This window comes from Condylura cristata, unplaced genomic scaffold, assembly GCF_000260355.1.
Source record: "Condylura cristata isolate star-nosed mole 26May11 unplaced genomic scaffold, ConCri1.0 scaffold00017, whole genome shotgun sequence".
Classification (NCBI taxonomy): Eukaryota; Metazoa; Chordata; class Mammalia; order Eulipotyphla; family Talpidae; genus Condylura; species Condylura cristata.
This window is the reverse complement of record NW_004567118.1, coordinates 29,269,406-29,295,012: the sequence shown is the minus strand read 5'-3', so window position 1 is coordinate 29,295,012 and position 25,607 is coordinate 29,269,406. Positions and strand designations below refer to the sequence as shown.

Sequence of the window (25,607 nt, the reverse complement as noted above, 5' to 3'; positions counted from 1 at the left end):
CTGGAACAACTCTGTTTGCCCCCCAGTGCCCTTACCTCGTCACACCACCAGCATCATCAGCTGCCTTACTGAGAGAGCTTCCTGCCTTCTTGGTCCCTTGCCTTTGGAATTGCTCCCCTTCAATGTACCTTTCATGAAGCACCTCCAAACAAAGTACCCTATCAGTCACTGTGTCCTACCTCCCTATTTTATTTTCACTATAGTATTAATTAGTATCTGATATTTCCTTGTGCATATTTTTGTGACAATTGAAGGGATAAGAAGAGCATTTCAGGCACATGGAACAACTAGTCCAAAGGCCTTTTGGAAGCTTATTGGGAGGGAGGATTGATAACACAAGAAGGAAGGTGGAGGCAAACAAATCCAGATCATACAAAACTTAGGATTCTGAATGTTATTCCAAGAGTAATGTGGAACTTGAAGTCCCTTGAAGAGTTTTATTTATTTTTTAAGGATTTATTTACTTATGCATACAAGAACTGGGGTACAGGCCAGCGGTAGTAGGGGTGAGAAGATTCACCAGAGACAGAGTAGGGGCAAAACAGGCAGATCTTCTGAAATACACTGCTGAGGGGCACATCGGGCAAGACAGGAGAGATTAATGTGGGTCAGCTCCCTGGCTGGGGATCAAACTCATGCTGGAGTGGCTGCCCACAGCTTCATAGTGCTGATACTTAACCCCTTGTACCACCAGGGAGGGCTCCCCTTGGTCCAGTTTCTAATAAGTCTTTTTGACTTATTTTCCCTAGCTCCCAAATTCATCAAGTTCTCTGCAAAGGGGAGAACTTTTGGATAGGGTTTTTCCTCCAGACCTACTCCAGTCCAGAGCTACTCTATTCTCATCCTTTTCTAGATCCTCACTTTTTCTTAGCCTCAAAGAAGCAAGATCAAAATAAAATAGATCTTTCAGGAGTCTTCTCAGGATGCTTCTCCAACTCCCTAGCACACAGACCAACATTATGTATTTGTTAATTATTTGATTGCCTCCCAGTTGTGGGACAGGGATATAAATTCCTGTGCTTGTATCCCATGTACCTGGCATTTAATGGACACAGTATGGATGGATGGATGAATAAGTGAATGAAAAAGTGAATGAATGAATGGAGTAAATGAATGCAGTCAACCTTCTGCAATAATCCCAGTAGCTGGAATCTGATGGTAAGTCCAGCCTGCTCACCACCACCCAAGAGGTACCTACTTGCCCATCCTTTTAACTTCATCAGATGTGTTTGACTTTTATGCAAGTCCTGCTCTGCCCAGGCCCTCTGAAAAGCATAAATACTCACTGTAAAATATTTGTACCACAAGAGAACCACACCCCCAACCCCAATCCTTTCCTGTTTTCTTTCTTTCTGAAAAGCCCTTCCATTCATATGCCATACAGAATCTGTTCACTGTGATACCCTATGTTCTTTTTTAAAAAAGAAAAGTTGGAGGAAAATATGGTAAAACATTAATATTTGCTTCTGGATATTGGATTTATGGTTGTTTTTCCTTATAACTTTCTATATATTCCAAACTTTTCTACAATGGACTTGTATTTTATAATAAAGAAATTTGACAGAATCTTTTTAATCACATAAAACAATTCATCTTACTATAATACAAATGGAGCCCTTTCCTTCCAGACAAGGGACAAGTGATACATAACACAACTGGCTTATCGTTAACTCCAATCCTACACATATCAGTGACTGCCTCTCCATTACCTACAGAAAAAGACCCTCTTTTGCATAAATTCAAGGCTTCATGATCTGGCGTGGGTCTGTCTTCCCTGCCTTACCTTTCATTTACGGTCTCTGCCCACTACCCCCAACCACTGACATGGCTCTTTTTCTCTGTTCACTCTACACATCTTCTTCTACATATTTACTCTCATTGTTCTGGTTGTCTGGAATGCACTTTAGTCTGACTCCTGCCTTTTCATTTTTCAAGATCTGTTTATTAAATGTCACTTCCTCAGAACTCCTAGTCCAAATCTGAATCACATGACAACTTCTATTTTTTTAAAGATATATTTATTTATTTATACAAGAACTGGGGTACAGGCCAGAGGTGCGGGCAGTGAGAGATTTCACCAAAGGCAGAGTGAGGAGCAGAATAGGCAGACTGACTGAAATACACTGCTGAGGGGAGCAGCAGATGGGTCAGGAGATGTCTGCTGGGCCATGTGGGTCAGCTCCCTGGCAGGGGATTGAACCCATGCTGCAATGGCTACAGATAGCTTCAATTGCTGTGCCCCTTATGCCATTAGGGAGGGCCCACATGACAGCTTCTAAGGGCCACCTTACCTCCAGTCTCTCCTTCAGCCCTTTTTTTACACTGCTGCTGGACTATCCTAATCTAATACAGCTTTGTATATATCAGAACCATCTTCCCTATCAGTGTTCTATGAGTAGTATGCTGCTTAATGTTTAACAAGCAGCTCTGAACTGATTTGCAACATCTGCTGATTTCCACGGTGGAAACATTTCCACCATGGCCATTTTTCAAGATATCAATGAGACATTATTGTAGGTGGCTTTGGCAAGAGATGTGCACAATTGGTTCTCACAAGCCTATACAGCAGCCTCCATGTTTCCCATTCAAAACATTTCATTAGTGTTCTTTAGAGTACTTTTTGTACTGTTTGCAACTCTTCTGTAAACCAAAACTATTTCTAAATAAAATGTTTAATCTACCAGAGTAGATACAGACTAATTCTTAATTCCCCCAAGGGCAAAGAACCCATTCTTTTGGGATTGTGGCCCTATAAGTTGAAAAGAAAGCACTATTTGTAGTTGAACAGGCAAGGCTTTATTAGAGACTCATGCATGAGGGAGCCAGGCTATATTCTCCTTTCCCAATCTGGCTCCCTCAGACATGAGTTGCTCTAATAAAGCCTTGCCTGGTTCAACTACAACTAATGCTCTCTTTTGAATTATTTTCCTAGAGGGCCACTTTTTGGGGTTTGAGGCCCTATAGCAGTTTAGCAAACTTCTTTCTCAGCAAAATGTGGATGTCCTCTTAAAATGTTACTGAGACAAATATGAGAAAATAATGATGTTAATTATCATGACATAAAGCCACTGAAAAACCTATGGAAGGGTAATTGGAGGATTTTCAAAAATATCTAAATTCTAATCGTAGTTAATGGATACAACTGCACAAGGTGGAAAATGAGTCTGAATGTCATTGAGACGAGATAGCATCTGGTTAATTATATCAGTTAGTTTTCAAGAAAGAAACCTGTAGCTCTCTCGATGAATCCAACCAAGATGGTGTTCAGGCTCTTTCTGGAGGTTTCCTGAGTGGCGCACATCTCCTTTGGACTTTATGAGAAGCTGGTCATGAATACACAAGTTTTTGATTAGAAAAGGGCTTTGGTTGATGAACTTTGCACTCAGGTACAGGCTATGCCTTTCAGATGCATGCAGCACACTGATCCCATGTTCAGATTCTCACGCAGTGCCTGCCAGAAGGCAGATATCAATACAATATGGAAGGTCACAAGAAGGGCCAAGAAGATTGAAAACAGAGAAAGGAAAGTCAACATGTTAAATCATTATGAAGTCATAAGACAAGGAAAAATGAATAGAAAAATCAAGTTGAAGTTTGAATGTTTCAAAAGGCAACTCTTCTGGAAGCTTCTCCCAAATAAGCACCTGCTGCTAAGGGTGTATCTCTGAAAGCTGCTACAAAGATTCCTACAACTAGATGGCAGCTGCAGTGGACAAGGCTCCAGTTCAGAGGGTTCCTGCAGAAAACCGCAGCCAGAAAGTGGTACCCTCAAAAGTTCAGGAGAGTTAGGAAGATCCATCCAAGAAAACACCTGCTCCCAAGGTAACCTGAAAGCATGAGTGCATACCAGGCTATTATGTAATAAAGGTTCTTTTATTTATTTATTTTAAAATATTTATGCATAAAAGAGCAAGGGTGTAAGTCAGAGATGCAAAGGGTGAGAGGATTGACTAGATACAGAGTGGGGAGGAGAACAGGGGGATCCACTGAAATACACTGCTGAGGGGAGCAGCAGGAGAGACAGGAGAGGTCTGCTGAATCTTGTGGGTCATCTCCCTGCCCAGGGATCAAACTTGTGCTGCAGTGGCTGTGGATAATAGCTTCATTATGCTGTGCTTTAACCTCTTGTGCCACTAGGGAGGGCCTAAGATTTGAAATATATTAGCAGATCATAAAAAGAAAGGTTTAAAGTTTATGACTTGACTAGCAAAATAAAATGTTGGGACCGAGGGACTGACTACCTTGGACTACAACCACACCCTCTAGGTAAAAGCATTTCATCGTTCTAAAAATAAAACTTCATGCCAATTAAGCATTTATTTCTCATTCTTCCATATCCCCCCCCCCCCGCACTTAGCAAAACCAATCTGTTTTTTGTTCTGAATATTCTATATCAGTGGAATCATAGAACATGTGGTCTTTCTGTTTACCTTTTTTAATTTAGCACAGTGTTTTTTTAGTTCATGTAATTGTGGCATGTACTGCAAATTCTTCATGGCTCAGTAATATTCCATGACATGTATATATTACAGTTTGTTTATTCATTTGTCTAGTAATGGATATTTCATAGCCAACTTTTGGCTACTGTGAACTGTAATGCTAAAAATATTCAGGTGCAAAGATTTGAGTACCTGCTTTTAAAATTCTGTAGGTTATCCTAGGAGTGAAAATGTTGAAACCTATATACCGTACATTTTCGAAAACAGAACCTCAATTTTTCAAAAATACACGCAGGAAATGCTCTCCCCCAAGATGGAGTGGAAGGGGCTGACGGTGCTAGTAGTTTAGCATGCTACATAGATTTATTAATTTAAGTGAATGTCTGCAGATCACATCTGTCATGTCACAGGATAAAATATTTATGCACAGAAGAGCTAGGGTGTAGGCCAGAAGTGAGAGGAGTCACCAGAGACAGAGTGGGGAGCAGAACAGGCGAATCTATTTAAACTGCTGAGGGGAGCGACAGGAGAGACAGAAGAGGTCTGCGTACCTCGTGGGTCTGCTCCCAAGGTCGGGAATAGAACTCTTGCTGCAGGGGCTGCCCATAGCTTCACAGTGCTGAGGCTTAACCCTTTGCGCCACCAGGGAGGCCCCCCATGTCACAGGATTCTTAAAAAGAAAACAAATACGCCACCAAGAAGCCGATTCAGGGGTTGGGTTTCAAATCCAATTAGTTGCTTTTTGTCCCAACCGCTTACTAAAACATACAGGTTGACTAGGAAAGTTGTGCTGGAAGTGGAGAGGAGCACAGAATTTCAGGAAAAGCAGCTTTCTTCCCATGTCGAGGACTAAGAATACATTCCCATAACTAGCTCATGGTCATCTATAATCTAGAGAACGTCAGTGGAATTTAACATACCACGCTTCGGTATACTCTCCCCGCCCCTCCCCTACCCGAAGATGCTCACAAACAATTGTTCTGGAGACCGCAGACAACAGCTGGGAAAAGAAAAGTGCCATGAAAGGTTCTTTATTTAGGATTCAGCGGTAGCATGGCCTCCATGGAATCCGCAGGAAACAAAACTGACCCACGCTCTAAACAAGATGGTGGTTGGGACAGGACCGCTCTATCTGTCCAGGAGAAACTCTATGGCAGAGCAGGCCGACAACCTAGAGAAATGAAGCTGAAATGGGCGGTATCCCGACCACACTAGCGCACTAGGAAGAGTGGGGCGGAAAGAGAGCTTTAGCGCATGTGTGGAGCCCGTAGGGGCCGGGGATGACTAAAGGCCCACCCCACAGCGCAAATTTTCCGAAACGTGTGACTCGCTTAAGTCCGGTTAAACCCGAGGTGGGGCGTTTCTTAAGACGCATGCGTTCTAGACGAGACTAGCGATTCAGTGGCGTGGTCTTTTCAACGCCGGCGTAGAGGCGACGTCTGAGGTGGAAGGGGCGTTCAGGATACCCAGTACGCGTGCGCCTAGAGACCGAGGCGTTTCCTTCAGAGGGTGTGGAGCGCAGAAATCCTTATTGCGCAGGCGCAAAGGCTGTCCGGTACATCTAGTGGTCTGTCATGGGGAGGGAAGAGGAGGTTGAAGGGCTTAAAAAACCGGGTGCGCCTGCGCATTTCCCACTGGTGGGAAGAGCTCAGTATTTGTGAGGGGCGGAGTTACGTATACGCGTCATTAAATGGGTAGGTGGGAGGGAGGGTGGAGCTCGGGAATGGTGTGTGCGCTTGCGCAGTGCGGGGGTGGAGGGCGGAGGAGATAGATAGCACGCTTGCGCGGCTGTCACAGGGCTGCTTGGTTGGTCAGTAGGGAGTCAGCGCCTGCGTACTAAGACCCGTGTGCAGCAGCGGCGGCGGCGGTAGAGGCGGCGGCGGCGGCGGCGACGGCGGTAGCGGCGGCGGCAGCGGCAGCGGGCTCGGAGGCAGCGGTTGGGCTCGCGGCGAGCGGACGGGGTCGGGTCAGTGCGTTCGCGCGAGGTGAGAACGGGCTGGGCGCGCGTGCGCGGAATCTTGGCTTAAGCCTGGGAGTGGAGATGGAACTGCGCGGGGGTCGGGGAGGGGGCTTAGTGGAGCCGTGGCTGCCGCCGCACGGGATTCCGTCGGAGAGCGGCGCGAGGTGCGGAGAGGCGCCGACGCGAGCCCCGGTTGGCGCGCGGGGTGACGGTTGGGGCCGGCCGGTGACGTTGGAGCGACGCAGGGCGGGGGACGGCGAGCCGCGAGGCCGCCACGCGGGAGAGGCCGCCGGGCGGCCACGCCGGGGCGAGGGCCAGGGGCCAGACTGGCCTGCCTGGGCAAGGGGTACCGGAGCGGTTGAGGACCGGGCGCCGCGCGGCCACGTGAGGTGGGGGGAGGGGGCTATTCGGTGAGAGGGCATGTGGAGGGGGGGTTGGCGGCCGGCGGGGGGAGGGGAGGCGGCGTGGCTCCGGCCTGGCGCGGCCTTTGAGGAGGGGGCGACCGCGGCACCGGAAGTGCCCCTCACGGGACGCTGCCCTCGGGGTCGGAGGCCGCATGGCCGAATGTGGACGGGGGCCGCATGGCACTACGGGGACCCCTCCCCCCGGTCCCGGCCACCGGAAGCCCCGGGCGGCCACATGGTGGGCTGGAGCGGGCAACCCCCGATGCGGGGAGGGCTGGTCCTCGCGGGTGCCTAGGGGAGCTTGGAATTTTGAGTGAGAGAAGCCGGGGGCGCGGGTCCTGAGAGCCCGGTGCAGGCATATGTTAGCTTCCCTCACCTCATGGGCCCCTAGAGCTTTCTCACCGATCCTTAAGTGAAGTGAGACGGCCACCCAGGTGTAAGTGGCACTCTGCTGGGAGTACTGAGAAAGGGGGAAACGAGAGGGCTTTTGGACAGGAGCCCAACTCTTCTTGCTGTGTGAACATCGCATTAAAGTACTGGGCAGATGAGTTCCCCGCTGTGATGGGTTCTCTTCACCTTGTCATAGTCTTCTTCCGCATTGTATCTATTAGGGATTCCGTGGTTTAAGAATTTTCAATTCTACTAGACTAGTATAATTTGTACTATTCACACTACTACCAGCCTTTTGCTTTCATTTTATTGTCATTCACCACTCCTCACTCCCCCACTTTCTACTGACTGTACAGGCCCTGCCTGAAAAGCCGACAGGACCGATGCATCTTGGGAAAAGTGGGAGGGCCCTCCAGGAGAGTGAGTTCCTGGGTTCCCTTTGGGAAACAAGATCGAGGTGTTTGGCAAAGGGGATGTTAGAAAACAACTTTACTTTCTCCCCCTCGGCTGCATCTGCAAATGCTTGTTGGAGAGATGGGAATCCCCCAAAGAGGCCTTGTGGTTTCCTGTACCAGTGACTGGCTCATGTGTGGATGGGGGGGGGGTGTAACAGAGAAGGGTGGGGCCGGTCCTCTGGCCTCCACCCTCCCTCCCCCCCCACATTGGCCCCGCCCATGTGCTGGCTCATAGCTGCTCACCTAATTATAGCCCTGGTTTTGTGGAAAGAGGGGTGGTTAGTTTCAATGGCAACTAACACCTGAGTCTTCCCCCTCCAAGGAATTAGGTCTTTGCCCATTCCAGAGATTTGACATCTTAACTCTGCGGGTCCTTCCTTTCCTAAGCATTCCCTTTAATTTTGGATGGGGGGACTTCTCTCCCACACACATACACCGATGCACACACTGTTGAAGTATTTGTGATCCCAGGCAGTGTATAATCCGGAAGCTTTATTTTAGGTGGATAATGAAGGGGGTGGGATGAAGCAATGTTGTCAGTGAATAGTGGGATAGTTTAGTGACTGTTAACCTCCACCCTTACACCAGTTTTCTTAACCCTAGTTGGAATCGAAGCCTCTTAAAATGGCAGATGATTTGGACTTCGAGACAGGAGATGCAGGGGCCTCAGCCACCTTCCCAATGCAGTGCTCAGCATTACGTAAGAATGGCTTTGTGGTGCTTAAAGGACGACCATGTAAGATCGTGGAGATGTCTACCTCCAAGACTGGCAAGCACGGCCACGCCAAGGTTAGAATTTCATCTCCACATCTTGCCTTCCCCACCTCTGTCCTTGCAGCTCCTGGAAGCAGACTCATCGGGCCTAGCCATTTATCTCTTAGTGCTTTTCTTACCATCTTAATTCCTTATATTTAGTGCCTTAGCCCTGGATCCCTTCCTATTACTATACCTGTTGCCTTCAGCCTCTTCTGTGACCATCTGCCCCATCCTTTGGTCATCCTCCCTTTGTCTATCTTTGAGTCTGATTTACTTGTCTTAGGGATCCATTATGTTCTAACAGTTCAGCTGCTCATTCTGTTTTTTCCCTTTTTTCTCATCCTTACAGTATTTATAGGTATAGTTTGTTCATTTTGCCCTGGGTTTCTTCACTTCTAACACAGGTTGCAGTCTTTCCCTGAAGAACTCCAGTGTATCTCTGAGCTTCTAAATCACCTTGTTGATCAACTCTCCATTGCCAGCTTTTCCTTGAGTCACCCCACTTCCCCTTGCTTTCTTGCTCCTAACATTCTTGCTAGTCCTTTCGTGACACTTCAGACTAATCCTTTTTTCTCAAAGTTCAGTCTGGTTTGTCCTTGTTGGGTATCTTGTGGTTTTTCTCCCCCTAGTCCATTTCCCATCTTCTGGTAACTTGGCACTCATCTTGGGTTACCCTTTTATATCTAGATCCTTTATTCTTTATGGTTTCCTGATTTCCTAACTACATAGCTCTGATCACCCCAAGTCCCTTTTTTCCTTTTTAATCTTTTCCCCTTCTCCATCCTGTTTTTTCTCAGCTCTTTCACTACTACCTTATTTCCTATGTCCTTGGCTTTTTTGGCTAAAGTCTAGAAAACCGTACATAATTTTGCTTAGAATCCTCTCATTTTCTTAGGGCTCTTGTTAATTGCTTTGATAGCTCAAGGAAACTACTCCAGAGCTGCAGTTTCCTGTGTCCTGTCAGCCCCAATCTCAGCGGTGATTTCCATCTCAGGTTCTTTTTTAGAGGCCTTTATGTTTCTTTCTTGAGTTGATTGGTTCAGTTCCAAGTCATTGAATCTTTGTCCTAACAACCTAGTCTGACTTCCCTCACCAGTCAGGAACAACTTGAGCCTTTATCTCTCCTCCATCCTAGAGTTTGGTTTGGCTTCTCTTTGATGTGATGCATACATACAGGTCCACCTGGTTGGTATTGACATCTTTACTGGGAAGAAATATGAAGATATCTGCCCGTCAACTCATAATATGGATGTCCCCAACATCAAAAGGAATGATTTTCAGGTATGTAGATGGTCTTGGGAATAGATGGGTTAGTGGTTTATAGGGAAAAAATACTGACTAGGAGAGCTTGTGCTGGGATAGAGGGAAATGGCAAGAAAGGCTATTTGGCATTATCACTTTGCCACCTGGTTTGTCCATTACACCCTATCCGTGGCTTACTTGGGCCTACCTTCAGCTTCTTTCCCTATCTGCCCCCAGCTGATTGGAATCCAGGATGGGTATCTATCACTGCTCCAGGACAGTGGGGAGGTGCGAGAGGACCTACGTCTGCCTGAGGGAGACCTTGGCAAAGAGATTGAGCAGAAGTACGACTGTGGAGAAGAGATCCTGGTATGGTATTGTTTCTCCCCCCATCCCTTTGTGTCCAGCTTTATTCTTTGTGCTTCCTCTGAATTCAGACTTATGACTTCCCCAGATCACGGTGCTGTCTGCCATGACAGAGGAAGCAGCTGTTGCAATCAAGGCCATGGCAAAATAACTGGCTCCCAGGTAAAAAAAAAAAAAGAAATAAAAGAAACCCCTTTACATACTTTGTTGTACCCATCAAAAAATCGCTTTAGTTTTAATTGTTCCAGGTGTGTTTTCTGCCCACCTTGCCCAACTAACTGTTGAAGGCTTGTCCTGTCCTTACTTGGTTTCTCTCTCCTACCCAGGGTGGCAGTGGTGGCAGCAGTGATCCTCGAGCCTGCAGAGGCCCCTTCCCCCAGCCTGGCTCAGCTCTGGCCCGGCCGTTGGCTGGACTCCTACAATTTATTTGACGTTTTATTTTGGTTTTCCCCACCCCCTCAATCTGTCGGGGAGCCCCTGCCCCTCACCCTGCTCCCTTGGCCAAAAGTTCAGTGAACCATGGCCTTGGTGAAGCTGCCCTACTCTTCTCCCCTCGCACTACAGCCCTGGTGGGGGAGAGGGAGTGGGTGCTGCTTGTGGTTTAGTTGGTTTTTTTTTTTTTTTTTTTTTAATTCAACCTGGAATCAGAAAGCTGTGGATCTGGCAAGTGGTCCTTATGTCCTTCTCCCACTCATCCCTGGTCTTGTTCCCAATACTCTACCCCAGCACCACCCACAGACTGGGGACCAGCCCCCTCCCCTGCCTATGTCTCTCTCCCCAAATCCCTTTAGGTGGGGAGGAAAGAAGAGAGGGGAGGGGACCTGCCCCCTCCTCAGGCATCTGGGAGGGCCGTGCCCCCATGGGCTTCACCCTTTCCTGCGGGCTCTCTCCCCGACACATTTGTTAAAATCAAACCTGAATAAAACTACAAGTTTAATATGAAGCCCCCAACTCGACTGCTGCTTTGAATTAAATGGGTATTTGGTTTGGAAATGGGAAGGTTACTGGATTAACTACTCCTGAGTTCATTATGACCAACCTTCTAACCAGTGTGATTTACCATATACTACCTGCTAGCCATCCCCAACCCTCCATGTACTCCTGGCCTCGTTCACATGGGAGGCAACACAAACAGTAGCAGCCAGGGGCAGTGGCAGGTAGGTTTTTATTGGTCTGGGACATGTAGGGAGCCCTCACCATGGCAGGGAGGAGCGAGGCTGAAGATAAAAATCTGATCACTTGTGATAGAACCTCGGATTCTGGCTGTGCTGGATGAAGGGGAGTCTCGGGCCAGGTTGGCTGGTAGCTGCAAAGCCCGACTGGTGGTGGTGATGCAAGGGTGGCCTTGTCAGTAAGCACACTATACCTTCTACTCCAAACCCCTTCCACCCCCAAGGAAAAAAAGAAAGCCAGGGGGTATAATCCACATGTCCTTCCCATTTGTTTCCCTGGTAGTACAAGGGTTTTTAACAGGTTTGGTTATCGTTACCTTTCCTGCTGGTTGCATCTGCACAGGAAGCTGGGGGGAGGCAAGGAGTCCAGGGGCTGGATGCAGAGCTTGAGGGTGCATGGGGCGCAAGGAGGACTGCAGAAAAGAAAATGTGAGCGCTTAGGGCTCCTCTTAGCACAGCACAGCCCTTGACTTCCCAAGGCTCCATACTCACTGAGTCGGAGAAGCCCGTCTGTTGGTTAGCATGTTCCATTTGCTTTTGTAAGGAGAGGGCACCACCAGGCTGAAGGAACCCTAGGTAGGTGAAAAGGATGTGTGGAGTGAATAGAAAATGGGATAGAGAGCACTCACAGACCTAGGATGCCAGCACGGGGTCTTCTCACCTGTTTGGGTGGGCTGGAAGTGGCCATGTACGGCATAGGGCTGTGGCTGTGGCTGGGACAGGTATTGCACTGCAGGGAATGCTGAAGGTGCTGACAAGAGGAGATACAGCTGTTAGAAAACCCTTTTAGCCTGGGATTAATGCTGTTCTCCGGGGGCCTTGAGAGAACCCCCTTTTCCCACTACTCACCTCTGAGCTGCTGACTAGGACTATAGGCTGGCTGTGTGGGTCCATAGTGAGGTGGGGGCTGAGCAGTCCCATAGGCGCCACCTGGGCTGCCTTGAAACTGCCCATGCTCTGGGGTCCCTGCAAAGGCAGCTGCTGAGCCCACGTAGTGCCGGGTCTAAGGAGGGGAGGGTGAGAACCCTGTCAATCTTTCAAGTAGAAATTCAATAACTTGTATTTCCCATTCCTTTCCTTCTCCCCAACACGTCTGGTACACTCACAACATAAATACTGGTTTTGAGAGGATGCCTCGATTAGGGGAAAACATGCTAGGCACCCAATTCTGTTCCTTACTGTAAGTACTTGGGGTCCAAACATCTGTTTGGCTCTGTCAGCTGCCATGAGGGTACCTGGGCGACTGTGTCCTCCTGGGCTCCCTAGAGGGAGAAGGGGCTTCATGATGCTGAAATGGAAGATTGCAACCACCAGAAGAGGCCATGATGACAGATGGGTTCTTTAGTCCCTTACCCTGCATGCTGAGGAGGTGAGTTCCTGTGTGAACTGTCAGGCTCTGCTGATATGCAGCTGATGTCAGTGTGGTCAGGTCACTGGAGTGAAATGAATGCAATCAAAGTCAAATACTCAACACTAAACACTGGTCTTTTGTTACCTGGCCCCAATTACATTTTGCCTGCCCTGTTTATTTTTAGTTCTCTGATTCTACCTCTGCTCCTTTCGTCTCCGTTTTTCTTCTTCATGTAAAACTTTCTTGAGCTGCAGGAAAAGCTGGTGCTTCTCTTCCTGTAGAGCCAAAAGCTTCTCCTGCAACTTCATGATCTGGGAGGACAGAAGAGGGGAGAGAGGATGAAGGCAGGAGAGCCAAGAGAAGAAAGGACTGGAAGAGATGAAGGGAATGCTTACTTGTTCCTTGGTCTCCTCCAGTGACATCCTCTCTTCCATCTCCTTTTTTTTCCTTCTCTCCTGCTCTTCCTTCATTTTCTGTTCCATCATCTTATCCACCTCTTCTTCCTCTGGAGAAAGTTAGAATAAGAAAGTGGGAAGATGAAGACCAGCAAAGCTGTTTGGGTAACGGCTCTTCCTTCTTGAGGAGGGTACAGGTCTCCTCATCACAGCACACCAGAATATAAGGACAAGGGAGGGTTTATTAGGTGCTCTCCAAGGTCCTTTCCAGAGCCAGGATTTTTGAGTTTTGAACTCCCACCAGAACGGGGCTGTCTCACCCCTCTAAGTATTTGCTCCTGGCACACTGGCTGGCCCCGGAATAACAGTACCGCTCCGGGCCGTGTGTCCAGCCGCTTGGGCCTGGGCTCACCTTGCCGCTTGCGCTCCCGCTCCATCATGATGTGCCGGTGCAACGCCCTGGCCATGGCGTTGGAAAGCTTGGGGCGTTCCAGGAGTGCAGGCATGGTGCTGCCGCGGGCGCTCGGGCCGTGGGCGCCCGGCTCTGTCACAGACGGCCAGACCTCGGCCCGGGCCTGCGGGGAGGCGGACGCTCAAGGAAGACCGCGTTCGACCCAGGCGGAAGCCCGCCCGCCGCCCCAATCACGTGCCCGTCGCCCGCTCGGCCCTGCCAACAGCGGAGGCTCCGTCGCGTGCTCGGGCAGCTCTCGGACCTGGGGCATCGGCGATCCCCGCCCCCTTCCCCGCCAGCCCCAGGCGCCCGGACCCGATACCCGTTTTCTCTTTGCTTTCGCTGCGGTCTCCTGCGCGCCTCGGCTGCTACGTCACATCCGGCAACGCGGCGCAGAATTCTTCCGGAGTCAAAGCAGCAACCGGCCCCACAGGTTATGTGGGGAGGAAAAGGCGGAAGTGCCTGCGACGGGTGCCGGTGGCATCCAAACCCCTTCACCGCGACCCAACCCAGAGCCGACTGACCCCCGGGCGGAGCTGCTGGCAGGGCATTCCAGCTCCGGGGACGCGGAGAGCGGGCTTTCCTTGGAGAGGGTGCGCGAGAAAAGCTGAGGCGGGTGCTCTGAGACGGTGTTTATTGGCTCCTTATAAATCAGAGTCATAACAACTGTACAGAGGGGTCCGATCTTCCCCTTGCTCCCGCCCTTCCCCACTCCCGCTTGGTGGCCCCTGGAAAAAGCAGCTTCATGTGGGGGCACAGGGAGACTCCTGGGATTCACAGTAACCAAGAACAAAAACGGAAATAAATTAAGTGATACGGGGGAGGGTGGGATAGGGAGTCGTGTTCCCCATATCAGTGCATGAAGAGGGGCTACCCGCGGCTTGGAGCTGGGCTTCCCACAAGCTCCCTCCCCTCATTGGGAGTGTCCTGGGGCCCCTGCGAACATGGAGATGTGCTCCACTTGCCATCTAGTCTGACAGCCTGCCTACATGCTCCTGTGCATCTGCCGGCCTGAGCATCCTTGCATGCCATGGGTCATTGGAATGAGGTGCAGGCAGTCGTCGCTCAGAGTCCACAGGCCCAACGGCCAACTGTGCTTGTAGTAGTGAGGTCTCACCCCTCATTCCACCCGTACCAGCAGGGCATAGAGGAGTGTGGCCCCCTTCTCCTTGGTTACCCACTCAAGTTCGGCTGGGCTGAAGTGGGGATCAGGAGGTTCTCTGAGGGCAGCAGAGGGGGGACCAGGGGTGTAGGAGCCAGGGCGCACACACACCTGGAATGCCACCTGGGCCTGGTGTGTCCGCTGGGATTTGGGGTCCCGGAATCTGTCAGGCAAGAAACAAAAATAGGATGGTAAGACCTTTGGCCCCTACAGCCTTTCCTCTTGCTAAGTCTCCCACTGCTGTGACCTTGTTCCTAGAAATCACTCCCTCCCATCTTGTACAGAGACTCCAGTCATCTCCACTTCAAATAGTCTTCCTCTTGGTACCTTCATGGTATTTCCATGGCTAAACCCTTTATTTCCTTCTCTATGCCTCTGTTCAAATCTCACCTTCTTTGTGATGTCTACCCTGAACACTATTTCACATGACTGCTCCAACCACACTTTGATCCCTTTCACCCCACATTACACTTTTTGTTTTCCATAGTACTGGCACCTTTCAAGATAATAAATACTTATTTAAATATGGAAGTGGTCTAGAGTGAGAAGGTTAAGTTCTACAAAAGCAAGTTTCCTTTTTTTCTGGTCACTGAGGTAGCATAAAATCAATTCAGTGAATGTGAGAAGGAATTGCTAGGTTGGCGACTGAAGAATTGGTAGGACCAGGTGGGACAGGGCACAGGGCGAGGGGGTTGCAAATCATGGGGTCCAGGTGGCCCTGAGCCCCTCCCAAGTACTCACTGCACTTTGGATGCTAGGATCTCTGCCCCAGCATATTGGAGGGAAGGGGAAAGCAGCACTGGAGGAGGCTGCTCCTCCCGAGGAGGTGCGCAGTTCTCGCCAGGCTCCTCAAACCCTACTCCAGGTTCTCCCTTCAGGGGCCGGCAACTCAGGATGGAAGCAGTGCCTGTCAGGACAGTGGAGTCAGGGCAGCCCCCCTCAATGGCCACAGGCCCATCATGCCCTGCTTCTGTGGATGCCACAGTACCTGCTCCTAGCTCCCCTCGGTCCAGTACCCTCCGGACAGCTGCCACATTGCTTCCATGATATGCCATGTGCCATTTCTTGGTTAGTGTTCCAGTCTCTAGGCGGGGATTCACCCTAGGAGTTAGATAGCAGGGCAATGGTCACTGGCTCCCCTAAGTCATGGACTAGGCAAGAAGTTAGGTCACTTCTCCATGCATCATCCTTTGACCCTCCTTCTCAAAAAGGGTAAAAAAGGTAAGGGGTGGCCCTCCCTGATGGCGCAGCAGGTTAAAGCACAGCACTGAGAATCTAAAGCCACTTCCGCATGAGTTCGATTCCCGCCTGCCCCGGAGGTGACCACATGGCGTGGCAGACCTCTCCTGACCCGCCCGCTGCTCCCCTCAGCAGTGTACTTCGTCGATCTGCCTGTTCTGCTCCCCACTCTGTCTCTGGTGAATCCTCTCACCCTCCGCATCTCTGGCCTGTACCCCAGTTCTGTATGAATAAATAAATAAATCTTTAAAAAAAAAAAAAAAAAAAGGTAAGGGAGATGCATGATCCTACCCTAACCCTTATTGTACCTGAGGTTGAACCTGCACCAGCCGAAGGGCAGGGCATATTCCCGGGGAGGCTCCCCACGGCGCCTGTGGGCCTCATCTCCACGCAGCTTCCGGCAAGACTCACAGTAGCACAGGCTACGCTTCGGTGGAGGCATGAAATAATCCTCTGCGGGAGAGTGAGTAGCATGCTTGGTGCTGTGGCTCCTGCCCTGGGTCTCTCCTGCCCTCAGCCTCCTTCCAACTGGTCTCCAGGGCTCTGGACCTGGCCCTGGCCAAGTCCAGGAAACAAGGTGGTTCTGGGGACTGGGAACTCACCAGGAAGCAGTAACAGTTCTTGGAAGCGGGAACAAAGGGCATGGTACTCGCAAGTCTTGAGAGGGCTAGCAGTGGGTGGTGGGCCCCAGCACACACTCTCCTTGATACCTGCATAGAGGGGGCACAGGGGGCCGAGTTCACAGAAGCAAGAGCCAAAAGCCTCGGTGGGGGTGCGGGTGGGATCCTCATCCCTTCGTGCTGGCTCACCATCCACCATGTCAGCTTTCTCCATGTCCCCTTGAGTTCCAACACTCTTTCCACTGGCAGCTCCTGGTTCAGGACTTATAATTGTCACCTGCAGGGGAGAAGGGTGGTCAGCCAGAAGGGGATACTGATCTCTTCCTTGGAACACAGAATGCCCCTTTGTTATGATAGTCCCATGTCCCAGGCACTCACTCCTCCCTACCTCCATTGCCACTAACCTGCTCACACTGTCCATAGAGGTCCACAAGCGCATGGCAGGGCTGGGGGACATCAGGCACAGCCACCCCCTGGTCCATCCCATTGACGTGGAGATGCAGCCCCCCAGAGCTGTCTAGCCGAAGGCCCAGGATGGTGCCCTCAGGGCATGTGTCCAGATTTGGCCCAAACTTCTCACAGATCTGGGAGGAGAGACCTACTGTCTTCCCAGAGGTCAGACTCCCACCAGATGCAGCCACACCTAATCTTCACTCTGCTTCAGGCCACCAGCCCCTGAACTTTGCCTTCACATCTGCTCACTACCCAGGCTCTAGCCGCTGCTTCAGTTACCTGAAGTAACTGGAGGAGAGACCACCGCCCATCCCCCTATTCTCAATGGCAGGGAAACAAGAGGCAAGCCTGAGGCTGTCCAGGTAATGACACGTACGCCCTTGCCCATGTGCTTTAGGGCCCCTTGTACCTCAATGACCCACCTCCAGAGCTAGAGGGTCCTGCCTCTCCCATTTGGTCGACCGCTCCTACACAGAAACCTGGCCCTTTCGCTTCACTCTGCTCCCTACCCACCTTGAGACCATTGTGGAAGATACCACGGCCCCGAAGGAGCCAGGCTGCGCGTTTGAGGGCACAAGCAGAAGCAGGGAAGTTAAGCCTCTCTGGCGGGCAGGTGATGACTCCCAGGACAAGGGAAGAGGTCCACTGGCGGTTCAGGAAGTCTATCCGCACCTGGGGGAGAAGGCAACTCCTTCCCAGTCATGGTACCCAGAGAAGAGGGCACCTACCCAGCAGCGCCAAGCTTCTCAGCCCAACCAGGGAGAGAAGCTGGCACTTCTAATGCTCGGAGGGCCCAGAAATTGCAAATCCCATTGTTTCCTTCCCTCTTGTAGTGTTGGCCTTGTTGCGGCCACTGAAAATTTTTGTCCCTAGGATTTCCTTTGCCTGGATAATTCTGATGTATTTTACTTTGTAACAGAAGGGTCCCCTTCTCTGGAAAGTCCTCCCGACTGCCACAAACAGCATCAAACCTCCCCATGGACTACCCTAGCCCAGCTCTACTTCCCTGGCCAGCCACCAGTAACCAACCTACAAACCCCATCACAGGGTAGGAGCCAAAGTCCAGGAAGTTTATCTAAGGGGCTTGTCTTCTACTTTGTCCTGAGCCTGCAAAGTGCCTCTCTCCAGGAAGACTGGCCCTGGGCCACCCTGAACAAGAGGAACTGGGGAAGAAGGTGAGGCCCACCTGGACAAGCAGCTGGGGCACCAGAGGCTGGTTGATGACGACAATGCCCTGATTGTAGCTGGCCACTCGAGTAGCTGTGCGGTTCCCGTTGGACAAAAGGATGTTCTTCCCGTGGTTCTCCAGAAACTCAAGGGCTGTGGGCATGATGGCCACTTGACTCTGGCCCTGGAGTGGAAGAGAGACTGAGCTGCTGGGATTACCAAGGTGAGCCCAAGCCATCCCAGGGGAGTTTACGCAGAGCTTGAGCATAGTGCCTCTGCATTTCCTGGACTGGAAGAGAGAACCCCACAATGACCTGGTGTCCAGTGACCCAACTGTCCACCCAGATACACACTTACTCCAAGGCCATGCTCCTCGCCCTCATCATCCTCCTCGCCCTCACTGCCAGTGTCCGAGCTCGGGGATGGAGGCTGAGTGCCTTCTGTCTCCTCCAGCCTCGTGGAGCTGACAATAGATACACTCCGTACCGGCCCATAGAGATCCAACACAGCCCATACACTCTGGGATACAAAAAATGCAAGAAGTCAGAGATAGAAGATTTCAACCCCACTTCCAGAAACCCATGAAAGCCTTTGGTCTACCTTGGCAATGCCAGTAGCTGCAGGCCCCATATCCTCTCCATCTACGAGAACGTGCATGGTGTCATCTGCCCCCCGCCGAATGCCCACACGGCTCCCCACCTAGGGCCAAAAACAGACAATCAGCCCACCTCTCCCTGCCACCCCCTCCCCAACCCCATCCTGTCCCTGGAGTCGCTGCTTCACCCCCAGCCTCTCTAGGTTGCGGCCATAGTTCATCCTCTGGAGCTGCCCATCACGCCTCACTTCACAGCTGGACACCATCCAGGTGGTCTTAGTCCGGAGTTCAGGCAGGGAGGGAGGCAGCCCTGGGCCACTGCCTGCTCCAGACCCCATCTCCCCTGGTGCCAGTGTGGTAAGCCCTAGCCGGAGTGAACCTGCCCACTTCTCGTCCAGCTCTTCCACTTTGACCTGGGAGAGAGACAAAATATCAGTGGCACTAGCTAGGAGCAGGAGGTGAGGAAACAACCTAGCCCGGTTCTTCTTTGTTGTGTTGTCACAGCCCACCTCAAAGACTTCCTCAATCTTGAGCTCCTTGGTACTGAAGACAAGGCCATGAGCATAGCCAGACGAGCGCACTGCCCTTGTGCCGTCTTCCTCCAGAGTGACGTTCTTGCCACAAGTACTGTGGAATCGGTGAGCCACACCAGCCACTGTGGAAAAATGGCACCGGGGGGAGGGGCAGGATTGGGGCAGCAGGCTTCAGACAGGACACAGGGCAAAGCTTTTAGATGAAACAGGAAGTTGACACAAACATCCCATCTGCCATTACTCCTTCAAGACCTGGGCCACCTGTCACCACAGTAAGAAGCGTTCCCAAACCTGCAATCCCCAGCTGTTGGTGTCCTAGCCCCTAGGTAGGAGGGAAGCACCCAAATGCTGTGCCATTTGTAACATCCTCCCTCTCCTTGGCTGCTTCCCACCATGGGCTGTTTCTTCCCTTCTATCTGTAGCTACTGCTGCGACCAGGCTTCCTTTGAACAGTTTCCCTAACCTGAAAGCTGTATCCTGAAGGACCACAGCAAGCAAGCAGGACCCAACCTCCCTCCCACCCTCCCTGCCGGCTGAACCTGGCGATTGCAGGGGGAATGACTTCTCGGTGGCAGTGTTGCTGGTTGCCAGGCTGTTGTCCATGGGGCCGGTGGCATTGGTGATGGACACTTGGACACACTGGCCATACAGATCCACTACTGCATATACCTCTGGGTGGGAAAGGAAGGCGTCAGAAGCCTGGCAGCCCAAGGCCAGCCAGGCTGAGGGCGGCAGGCTGAAAGCCACAGAGTAGTCACCTTTACCCGGAGGCAAGCCTGAGCAGGCAGCGCCTTGGTCCTGGCCATTGATGAAGTAGTGCAGATCGCCCTTCGCGGTTCGCATCATGCCAATGCGTGCACCTGTGCCCAGTGCATCAAGGTCACATCCATAGTTATTGCGCATCGTGTTACCGTCTTGCATGATGGCTGTCCCACTGGAAGGGGGCAGAAGGGATGTCAGTCTTCCAGGTTCCTCCCCAAACAGTTCCCTTCCCAGTCCTTGCCTGTCAGAATCTCCCAGTGCCTTGGATTTGGGTCTTGACCTGGGTTTGGCGGGACAAGCAGGAACTATGGTGAGGGGTTTGAATCTAGGGGTATGAGGTTAGGGGAGTCTTCCTAGAACTGAAAGGACGGGACAAGCAGCCAAATCCCCCAGGTCTGTCATTGCCTTTGACCACCAAAGGTCCCAAACCCTGCTTTCCCCACCCTAGCTGGCTCCACCCAGCCCTGAACAGCTGGTCCCCACAGCAGGCAGTCCAACCTCAGCATCCATGTATCATAATCAATGTCCGTCATAGTGTTGGGGAATTCAAGGTCCTCTGGCCGAATAGCGGTCACTCCTAGAAGGAGGCAGGAGTAGGTCAGTACTGAATCCTAGCCACAGACAGCCAGCACACCCCCCAGCACACACACACACACACACAGATGCCACCCACCAGCCTCAATGGAGCCTGACCAGCGGTCCACCATCTTCTGAATGACAATCTCAAACAGCTCTCCATCCCGTAAGGCCCTGTCAGAGAAAGTGATGATCGGATAGGTCCTACTCGGCTGGCTGAAGCTGGGCAGTAGCAAGGTGGGGCATGAAAGTCCAGACACTGACCGGTTGGAGATGACAATGGCATCATTAAACTCGCTGCGACAGTTGTGGCGGAGTGCAGTGCGGCCCCCATTAGTGATGACTGCATTACTGCCGTGCAGCTGATGGAAGCGCAAGTCAGAGCCCCCAGCCCCTGATGACGGGGAGCTAGGAGACACCTGGTTATTCCCTTCAGGAAGTGGCTCAGGGACTGGAGGCACCTCTGCAAGGGTGAGCATCATCTGTGAGGCCTACGGTTATCGCTGCAGCTTCCCGAGTTCACCCCAACCTCCCAGGCCTGCGCAGCTCGGCCCTCACCCACGTCGTCCACAATGGTGGCTTGGGCTGCCTGGCCATAGAGATCGACGACAGCATAGACACCCGGGGGCACATTCCAGGCAGCAGGGCCCTGAGTCATCCCGTTGACAAAGAAGTGGAGAGTTCCATCCTCCCTCCGCACCACGCCTACCGTGTCCCCTGCCTTGGAAGAAGGGGGGCTGGAGTGAGGAGTCAGGCAGAGTTCCTGCCTGGGTTGGTCCTGCAGCAGCCCCACCTTGCATATCTCCCTACTACCGACAGCAGGGGTACACCCACTCTCCCACCTTGAGGCGGTCCAAATTGTGGCCGTATTCGTCCAAGATGGTTGTCCCATTGTGCATCACCCCATTCCCAGTCATCATCCAGGTCCCTAAGAGGACAAGGAGAAGCAGAGAGCATAAGGCACAAAGCAGGCGCATCTCCTTTACATAGCCGTCCCCACATTACTCCTGAAGCCATCTACGCCCAGCCTGCCTTCTTTGAAAAGTCAGCTTTCCTCCCAGAACGGGGCATGAGGACTGCAGCTCCCAAGCCAGCCGCAGCCCGCCTGCATGGCACTCCTCAGCCAAGAGTGAGGGCACAAGAGTTGGGCTTCTGAGACCGCTTCCTCCCGAGGGCTCTGTCCTGGCCCTGCCCTTCCCAGCTCACCAGAGCGCAAGTTGGTCATGGTAGAGGGCAACTGGAGGTAGGCAGGGTTGTGGGTGGTGACGCCAATCTCAATGGAGCCAGCCCATTTGTCCACCATCTTGTCGATGCGCACCTGGAACACCTCCCCATCACGCAGGGCTCTGCTACTTAGCACCACGCCATGATTAAAGTCATCGGTGGCACTGAGGGCACAGTAAGGAGGGATTTAAGACACCTGCACACCCCGTTTAGCCCAGCAACGCCTGCCCAGCACCCATCACCCAAGTCAACCAGCAAAACTTCATACTCCACGAGGCTCCCTTTTTTCTGTCTAGTATCCTCCTGACCAGATCCTTCTGCCTCCCACTTCCCCTCGCCCCATCCCTGCAAAAGAGCCCCTTCTGTAGGCTTCTCCCCACCCCATGGCCATACTGGGGCCTCAGGGCAGTGCGTCCCTCGTGGGTGATGGCTGCCTTTTGCCCACAGTTGGGGTGGAAGAGCAGACGTTCAGGTTCTGCCTGGGCAGCAGGAGCAGCACGGCGGAGGGCCCCCTCAGGGGATAATGCCCGGAGGATGGCATTGTTCCGGCGCAGACGGTCACTGTGGTTGTTATTGTGCACTATGGTCACCTTCACTGCCATCCCATACAAGTCCACCACACCGTACACCACTGGGGGTGTTAAGGGCGTAGCTACACCTGTGGAGGTAAATGATACAGGGATGAGAGTGAGGGAAAGAGAGTCAAATAGAGGGAAGCCAAGCTTCAGAGAGAGGCAGAAGACAAGGAATAAATCTCCCCCAAAAGCCTTGACCCATCCTCTGAGTTATCCCTTACCCTGATCGATGCCATTAATGAAGAAGTGGAGGGCAGAGTTGGACTTCCTCGTGAGACCGATGTGGTCACCCTCCTATTTAAAACAGAAAAATAACAGTCTGGACTCCACCTACTGCCAGTCTCCAGACCGTGACCGCAGAGTGGTCCTGCAGGCTTTCTGTCAGCCCAGTTCCATAAAGTTTCTGTATCAGACCATCCTGAATCCTTGAAGCAAGTCAGACACTGAGTTAAACTTATGAATATCAATTTGTTTAACTCACACAATTTATGCTCAGTTTAGACATTAGGAAAAAAGAAAACCTACAAAGGAGGTTACGTTTCTTGCCTCAAGCTACTACCACAAATGGCCAAACAGTAAGAGGAACTGCAACCATCTGATTCCAGTCTGAGCTCCTGAAGTGTTGGGCGTCCTGCCTTCTCAGAGGGAACTTGAGATGAAAGGTCCAGGGCCGCGCCTAGGTCATTCTCACCTGCAGTTCATCCAGACTGAATTCACAGTACTCCCGGCGGGTTCCCTTGCCGTTAGTCAGGATCCCACAGCCGCTCATCATGATGGTGCCTGGGGGAAGATGGACACACCTGGTTAGGGGATGGGCTTCCTTTACCTTAGGAACCTCCAGCCTTTCCCTCACCCTGCCAGTAGCGGGTACCTGACTGGAGATTGGTCATGGTGGCTGGGTATTCCAAATTATTGGGGTTGTGGGTGGTGACGCCAATTTCAATGGAGCCTGACCATTTATCTACCAGTTTGTCGATGCGGATCTTGGGTAGATAACAGCAGAAGGAAAAGAAAGGGAATGTAAATACGGAGAGAGCAACCTCAGCCCTCTGTATTAACCCAGGCCCCTCTTCCAGTGTCAAGGTTCCAGCCCCATCTTTAATGCCGGCTAGAGGTGCTGCGGGGTCGCACACACCTCAAACATCTCATTGTCTCGAAGAGGGCGGTTGGTCATGACAACCCCATTGTTGAATTCATCCAGGGGTCGGCGGCGCTCAGCAGTCTTGTTGTTGTTGCTGAGTTTGATGAGAGTTCCACATTTCTCGTGAAAGAGGAGGGCATCATTGGAAGTGAGTATGGGTGAAGTGGCAGCTCCACTGGGGGCCAGACCTTCCCCTGCTGGTGGGGAGCTCAGGTTCACATTTAGGAGCCCCCCGTTGTAGGCAGATAGGATGGCATTGCTCACCACCTCAGACAGCTCCATGCTGGCAAAATCTACAGCAGCAGGATGGAAGAAGGAAACTGAGTTGAGGTTTGATACCCTCAGGCCTGCCATGCTCTCTCTCTACCCCTCACCTGAGGTTCCTCCCTTGTCCACCTCACTTCCCACTCCCCTTCCCAGGGCCTCCCCGAAACCCTCACCATTATGCGACTCAAGGCTGTTAGGAAACGTCTCCGGCCGGGCCTGCGCTGGGGACACCATGAAGGCTGGGGACCAGGTGGGATGGGAGGGGAATAAGGGTTCAGCCCCTGCTGCAGGGCCCACAGCCAGGAGACCCCCCTCTTCCCTACAACAGACGCAGGGGTCTGAGTGGCCCTTCCCACACCCAGCTTCACTTGTCATTGCATCACCCCCATTCTCAGTCATTCCCTCTGCCTCCCATGCCACCACTGGTCTAGCTGTGTTCTCACCTTCATCCCCAGAGGTCCCCTGTTCAGCCAAGGCAGAATCTTCCGGGGGGGCAGAAGGCTCGAGGGGAGGTGTAGGGATGGGAGTAGGGGGGCTGAAGCCTGGCTCAGGGGGTAGCACGGTGATCTGGGTGCACTTGCCATAAAGGTCCACAACGGCCCAGACACGAGGGGGCAGACCCGTGGCGGCAACACCGCAATCCCGCCCATTGACCCAGAGCCGCAGCTCCCCAGCAGCTGTGCGCTCCACACCCACACGGTCCCCTTCGCCAAGCTGGTCCAGGTCCTGACCATACTCCTCCAGCACAGAACGTCCATCCCTCAGCACCGAACAGCCCGATACTACCCATGAGCCCCCCTTCAGCCCTGTAGCGCTGCTTGGGAAGTCCAGCACACTGGGGTCCAGTGCCGTCACCCCAATCTCAATGGAGCCACTCCAGGAGTTGACCTGTGATAGGGGTGGTGGACAGAGGCTCAGGATTGGCCATGACTATGTCTCCCAACAGCAGGAAACCACAATTCACAGGCCATTGCATCCCCCTTTTCTACGCTGCAGCTAACTGGCTTTTCTCTTGAGCAACGAGATACTGATCCCACATGTAATTTTCTGGACTCAGGATTGCCTGAGCCCATCCTTGCCCGGCAACTGGGCTCTGTGCTCTGAATGCTCGGGGGCTGCCACACTGTGCCTTTCTCCACAGGACAGCATATCCCATGCCTCCAGCCTCCAGCCCTTCATCCTTCCCTGGTCTATGTGGCTCCTCAACCATTGCTCTTATGTGTCACTCTCCTTGCCCCCCATTTTCTCCTCAGCTCTGGCCCCACTTATATTTACCCTCCTCCCAAATTCTATCTCTGTGGACCAGGCCTCCTCACTAAATCACACACCTACCTCTCTTCCTGAGTATCTGTGCTCACCATCCTGCAACTCATTCCCTAAATGTGCCCTTCAACGGTTTGTTCTTTCCCTGGCTATCTCTTTTCCACCACATTTCTGTCATCTCCATCCTCCCTACCCCAGACGTTGTTCCAGAAGACCCACTCCCTAACCATTCTTCAGAAGCCCCTGGTTCTTGAGGAAACTCAGCTCTCCTTGTCTCTTCCTTCAGACCGAACATTTCTGCTTCATTCTCCCTTTCTGCCCGCCACCTAGTGCCCTAAGGTCTGTTGGTTCCCTCTCGGTACCCACGATGTAGACTACCTTGGCTGTGCTACCCCGTCTGGTGCCCTCCCACCACCCTCCACACCTCGGTTCCGAGTCCCCAGCTCCGCACCTTGCGGTCGATGCGGACTGTGAAGACGCGTCCATCGCGCAAGGGTTCCCGGCTTAACACCAGCCCGTGGTTAAACTCCTGGCCTGGCTGCTGCCGCCGCGCCGTACGCCCACAGGCCGACAGGCTCACCAAGCGCCCAGTGCGCGGATGCAGCTCCCCGCCGCTGCCCAGACCCCCGCTGGACCCCGGCCCCGGGCC

The 25,607-nt window shown here is 52.2% G+C and overlaps 3 protein-coding genes across 6 annotated transcripts in view; 1 reads left to right on the top strand and 2 right to left on the bottom strand.

Moving 5' to 3' along the window:
- The first annotated feature begins 6,180 nt into the window (after positions 1–6,180).
- EIF5A (eukaryotic translation initiation factor 5A) lies at positions 6,181–10,963 on the top strand. 3 transcript variants are annotated; one of them, XM_012726479.1, is made up of 6 exons: positions 6,181–6,424; positions 8,252–8,437; positions 9,581–9,685; positions 9,884–10,015; positions 10,101–10,170; positions 10,335–10,963. In XM_012726479.1, exons 2-5 carry the CDS (start codon positions 8,273–8,275, stop codon positions 10,161–10,163), a joined length of 465 nt encoding a protein of 154 aa, XP_012581933.1. In that variant the 5' UTR covers positions 6,181–6,424; positions 8,252–8,272; the 3' UTR covers positions 10,164–10,170; positions 10,335–10,963. The 3 variants fall into 3 exon arrangements, with proteins under 3 accessions (XP_012581933.1, XP_004684730.1, XP_004684731.1); XM_004684673.2 differs by having other exon boundaries at positions 6,182–6,424; positions 10,101–10,174; positions 10,339–10,963; XM_004684674.1 differs by lacking the exon at positions 6,181–6,424 and adding an exon at positions 6,643–6,788 and having other exon boundaries at positions 10,101–10,174; positions 10,339–10,963.
- Positions 10,964–11,154: 191 nt separating this feature from the next.
- Positions 11,155–13,777, bottom strand: GPS2 (G protein pathway suppressor 2). Of its 2 annotated transcripts, XM_004684675.2 has the most exons (11): positions 13,704–13,777; positions 13,343–13,505; positions 12,931–13,040; positions 12,734–12,846; positions 12,538–12,617; positions 12,364–12,446; positions 12,034–12,187; positions 11,846–11,935; positions 11,677–11,756; positions 11,502–11,597; positions 11,155–11,331 (listed from the first exon to the last, which is right to left on the bottom strand). In XM_004684675.2, the coding sequence occupies exons 2-11, from the start codon at positions 13,434–13,436 to the stop codon at positions 11,248–11,250; spliced, it is 984 nt and encodes a 327-aa protein (XP_004684732.1). In that variant the 5' UTR covers positions 13,437–13,505; positions 13,704–13,777; the 3' UTR covers positions 11,155–11,247. The 2 variants fall into 2 exon arrangements, with proteins under 2 accessions (XP_004684732.1, XP_012581932.1); XM_012726478.1 differs by lacking the exon at positions 13,704–13,777 and having other exon boundaries at positions 13,343–13,693.
- A 223-nt stretch (positions 13,778–14,000) lies between these two features.
- NEURL4 (neuralized E3 ubiquitin protein ligase 4) overlaps positions 14,001–25,607 on the bottom strand; it is an 11,745-nt gene continuing 138 nt past the window's right edge. The window contains exons 2-30 of the mRNA XM_004685099.1: positions 25,410–25,606; positions 24,139–24,583; positions 23,869–23,934; positions 23,423–23,721; positions 23,159–23,270; positions 22,979–23,067; positions 22,509–22,581; positions 22,106–22,370; positions 21,695–21,876; positions 21,331–21,416; positions 21,047–21,209; positions 20,753–20,951; positions 20,586–20,662; positions 20,411–20,489; positions 19,915–20,084; positions 19,690–19,821; positions 19,127–19,272; positions 18,806–19,030; positions 18,623–18,721; positions 18,380–18,541; positions 18,042–18,206; positions 17,369–17,527; positions 16,807–16,986; positions 16,592–16,679; positions 16,385–16,492; positions 16,091–16,235; positions 15,532–15,644; positions 15,285–15,450; positions 14,001–14,706 (exon numbers count right to left, since the gene is read on the bottom strand). Of these exons, the coding sequence (XP_004685156.1) occupies positions 14,502–14,706; positions 15,285–15,450; positions 15,532–15,644; positions 16,091–16,235; positions 16,385–16,492; positions 16,592–16,679; positions 16,807–16,986; positions 17,369–17,527; positions 18,042–18,206; positions 18,380–18,541; positions 18,623–18,721; positions 18,806–19,030; positions 19,127–19,272; positions 19,690–19,821; positions 19,915–20,084; positions 20,411–20,489; positions 20,586–20,662; positions 20,753–20,951; positions 21,047–21,209; positions 21,331–21,416; positions 21,695–21,876; positions 22,106–22,370; positions 22,509–22,581; positions 22,979–23,067; positions 23,159–23,270; positions 23,423–23,721; positions 23,869–23,934; positions 24,139–24,583; positions 25,410–25,606 (4,595 nt within the window). The 3' untranslated portion in view covers positions 14,001–14,501. The remainder of the gene's footprint in view (positions 14,707–15,284; positions 15,451–15,531; positions 15,645–16,090; positions 16,236–16,384; positions 16,493–16,591; positions 16,680–16,806; positions 16,987–17,368; positions 17,528–18,041; positions 18,207–18,379; positions 18,542–18,622; positions 18,722–18,805; positions 19,031–19,126; positions 19,273–19,689; positions 19,822–19,914; positions 20,085–20,410; positions 20,490–20,585; positions 20,663–20,752; positions 20,952–21,046; positions 21,210–21,330; positions 21,417–21,694; positions 21,877–22,105; positions 22,371–22,508; positions 22,582–22,978; positions 23,068–23,158; positions 23,271–23,422; positions 23,722–23,868; positions 23,935–24,138; positions 24,584–25,409; position 25,607) is intronic.

What these genes read in the sequence shown, in the direction of transcription:
- EIF5A (XM_012726479.1), top strand. Translation starts at nt 8,273, where the DNA reads ATGGCAGATGATTTGGACTTCGAGACAGGAGATGCAGGGGCCTCAGCC. An exon ending in GCAAGCACGGCCACGCCAAG is followed by an intron (nt 8,438 to 9,580) that starts GTTAGAATTTCA and finishes GCATACATACAG; the next exon opens with GTCCACCTGGTTGGTATTGA. An exon ending in TCAAAAGGAATGATTTTCAG is followed by an intron (nt 9,686 to 9,883) that starts GTATGTAGATGG and finishes ATCTGCCCCCAG; the next exon opens with CTGATTGGAATCCAGGATGG.
- GPS2 (XM_004684675.2), bottom strand. Translation starts at nt 13,436, where the DNA reads ATGCCTGCACTCCTGGAACGCCCCAAGCTTTCCAACGCCATGGCCAGG. An exon ending in GCGGGAGCGCAAGCGGCAAG is followed by an intron (nt 13,041 to 13,342) that starts GTGAGCCCAGGC and finishes AACTTTCTCCAG; the next exon opens with AGGAAGAAGAGGTGGATAAG. An exon ending in TGGAGGAGACCAAGGAACAA is followed by an intron (nt 12,847 to 12,930) that starts GTAAGCATTCCC and finishes CTGTCCTCCCAG; the next exon opens with ATCATGAAGTTGCAGGAGAA.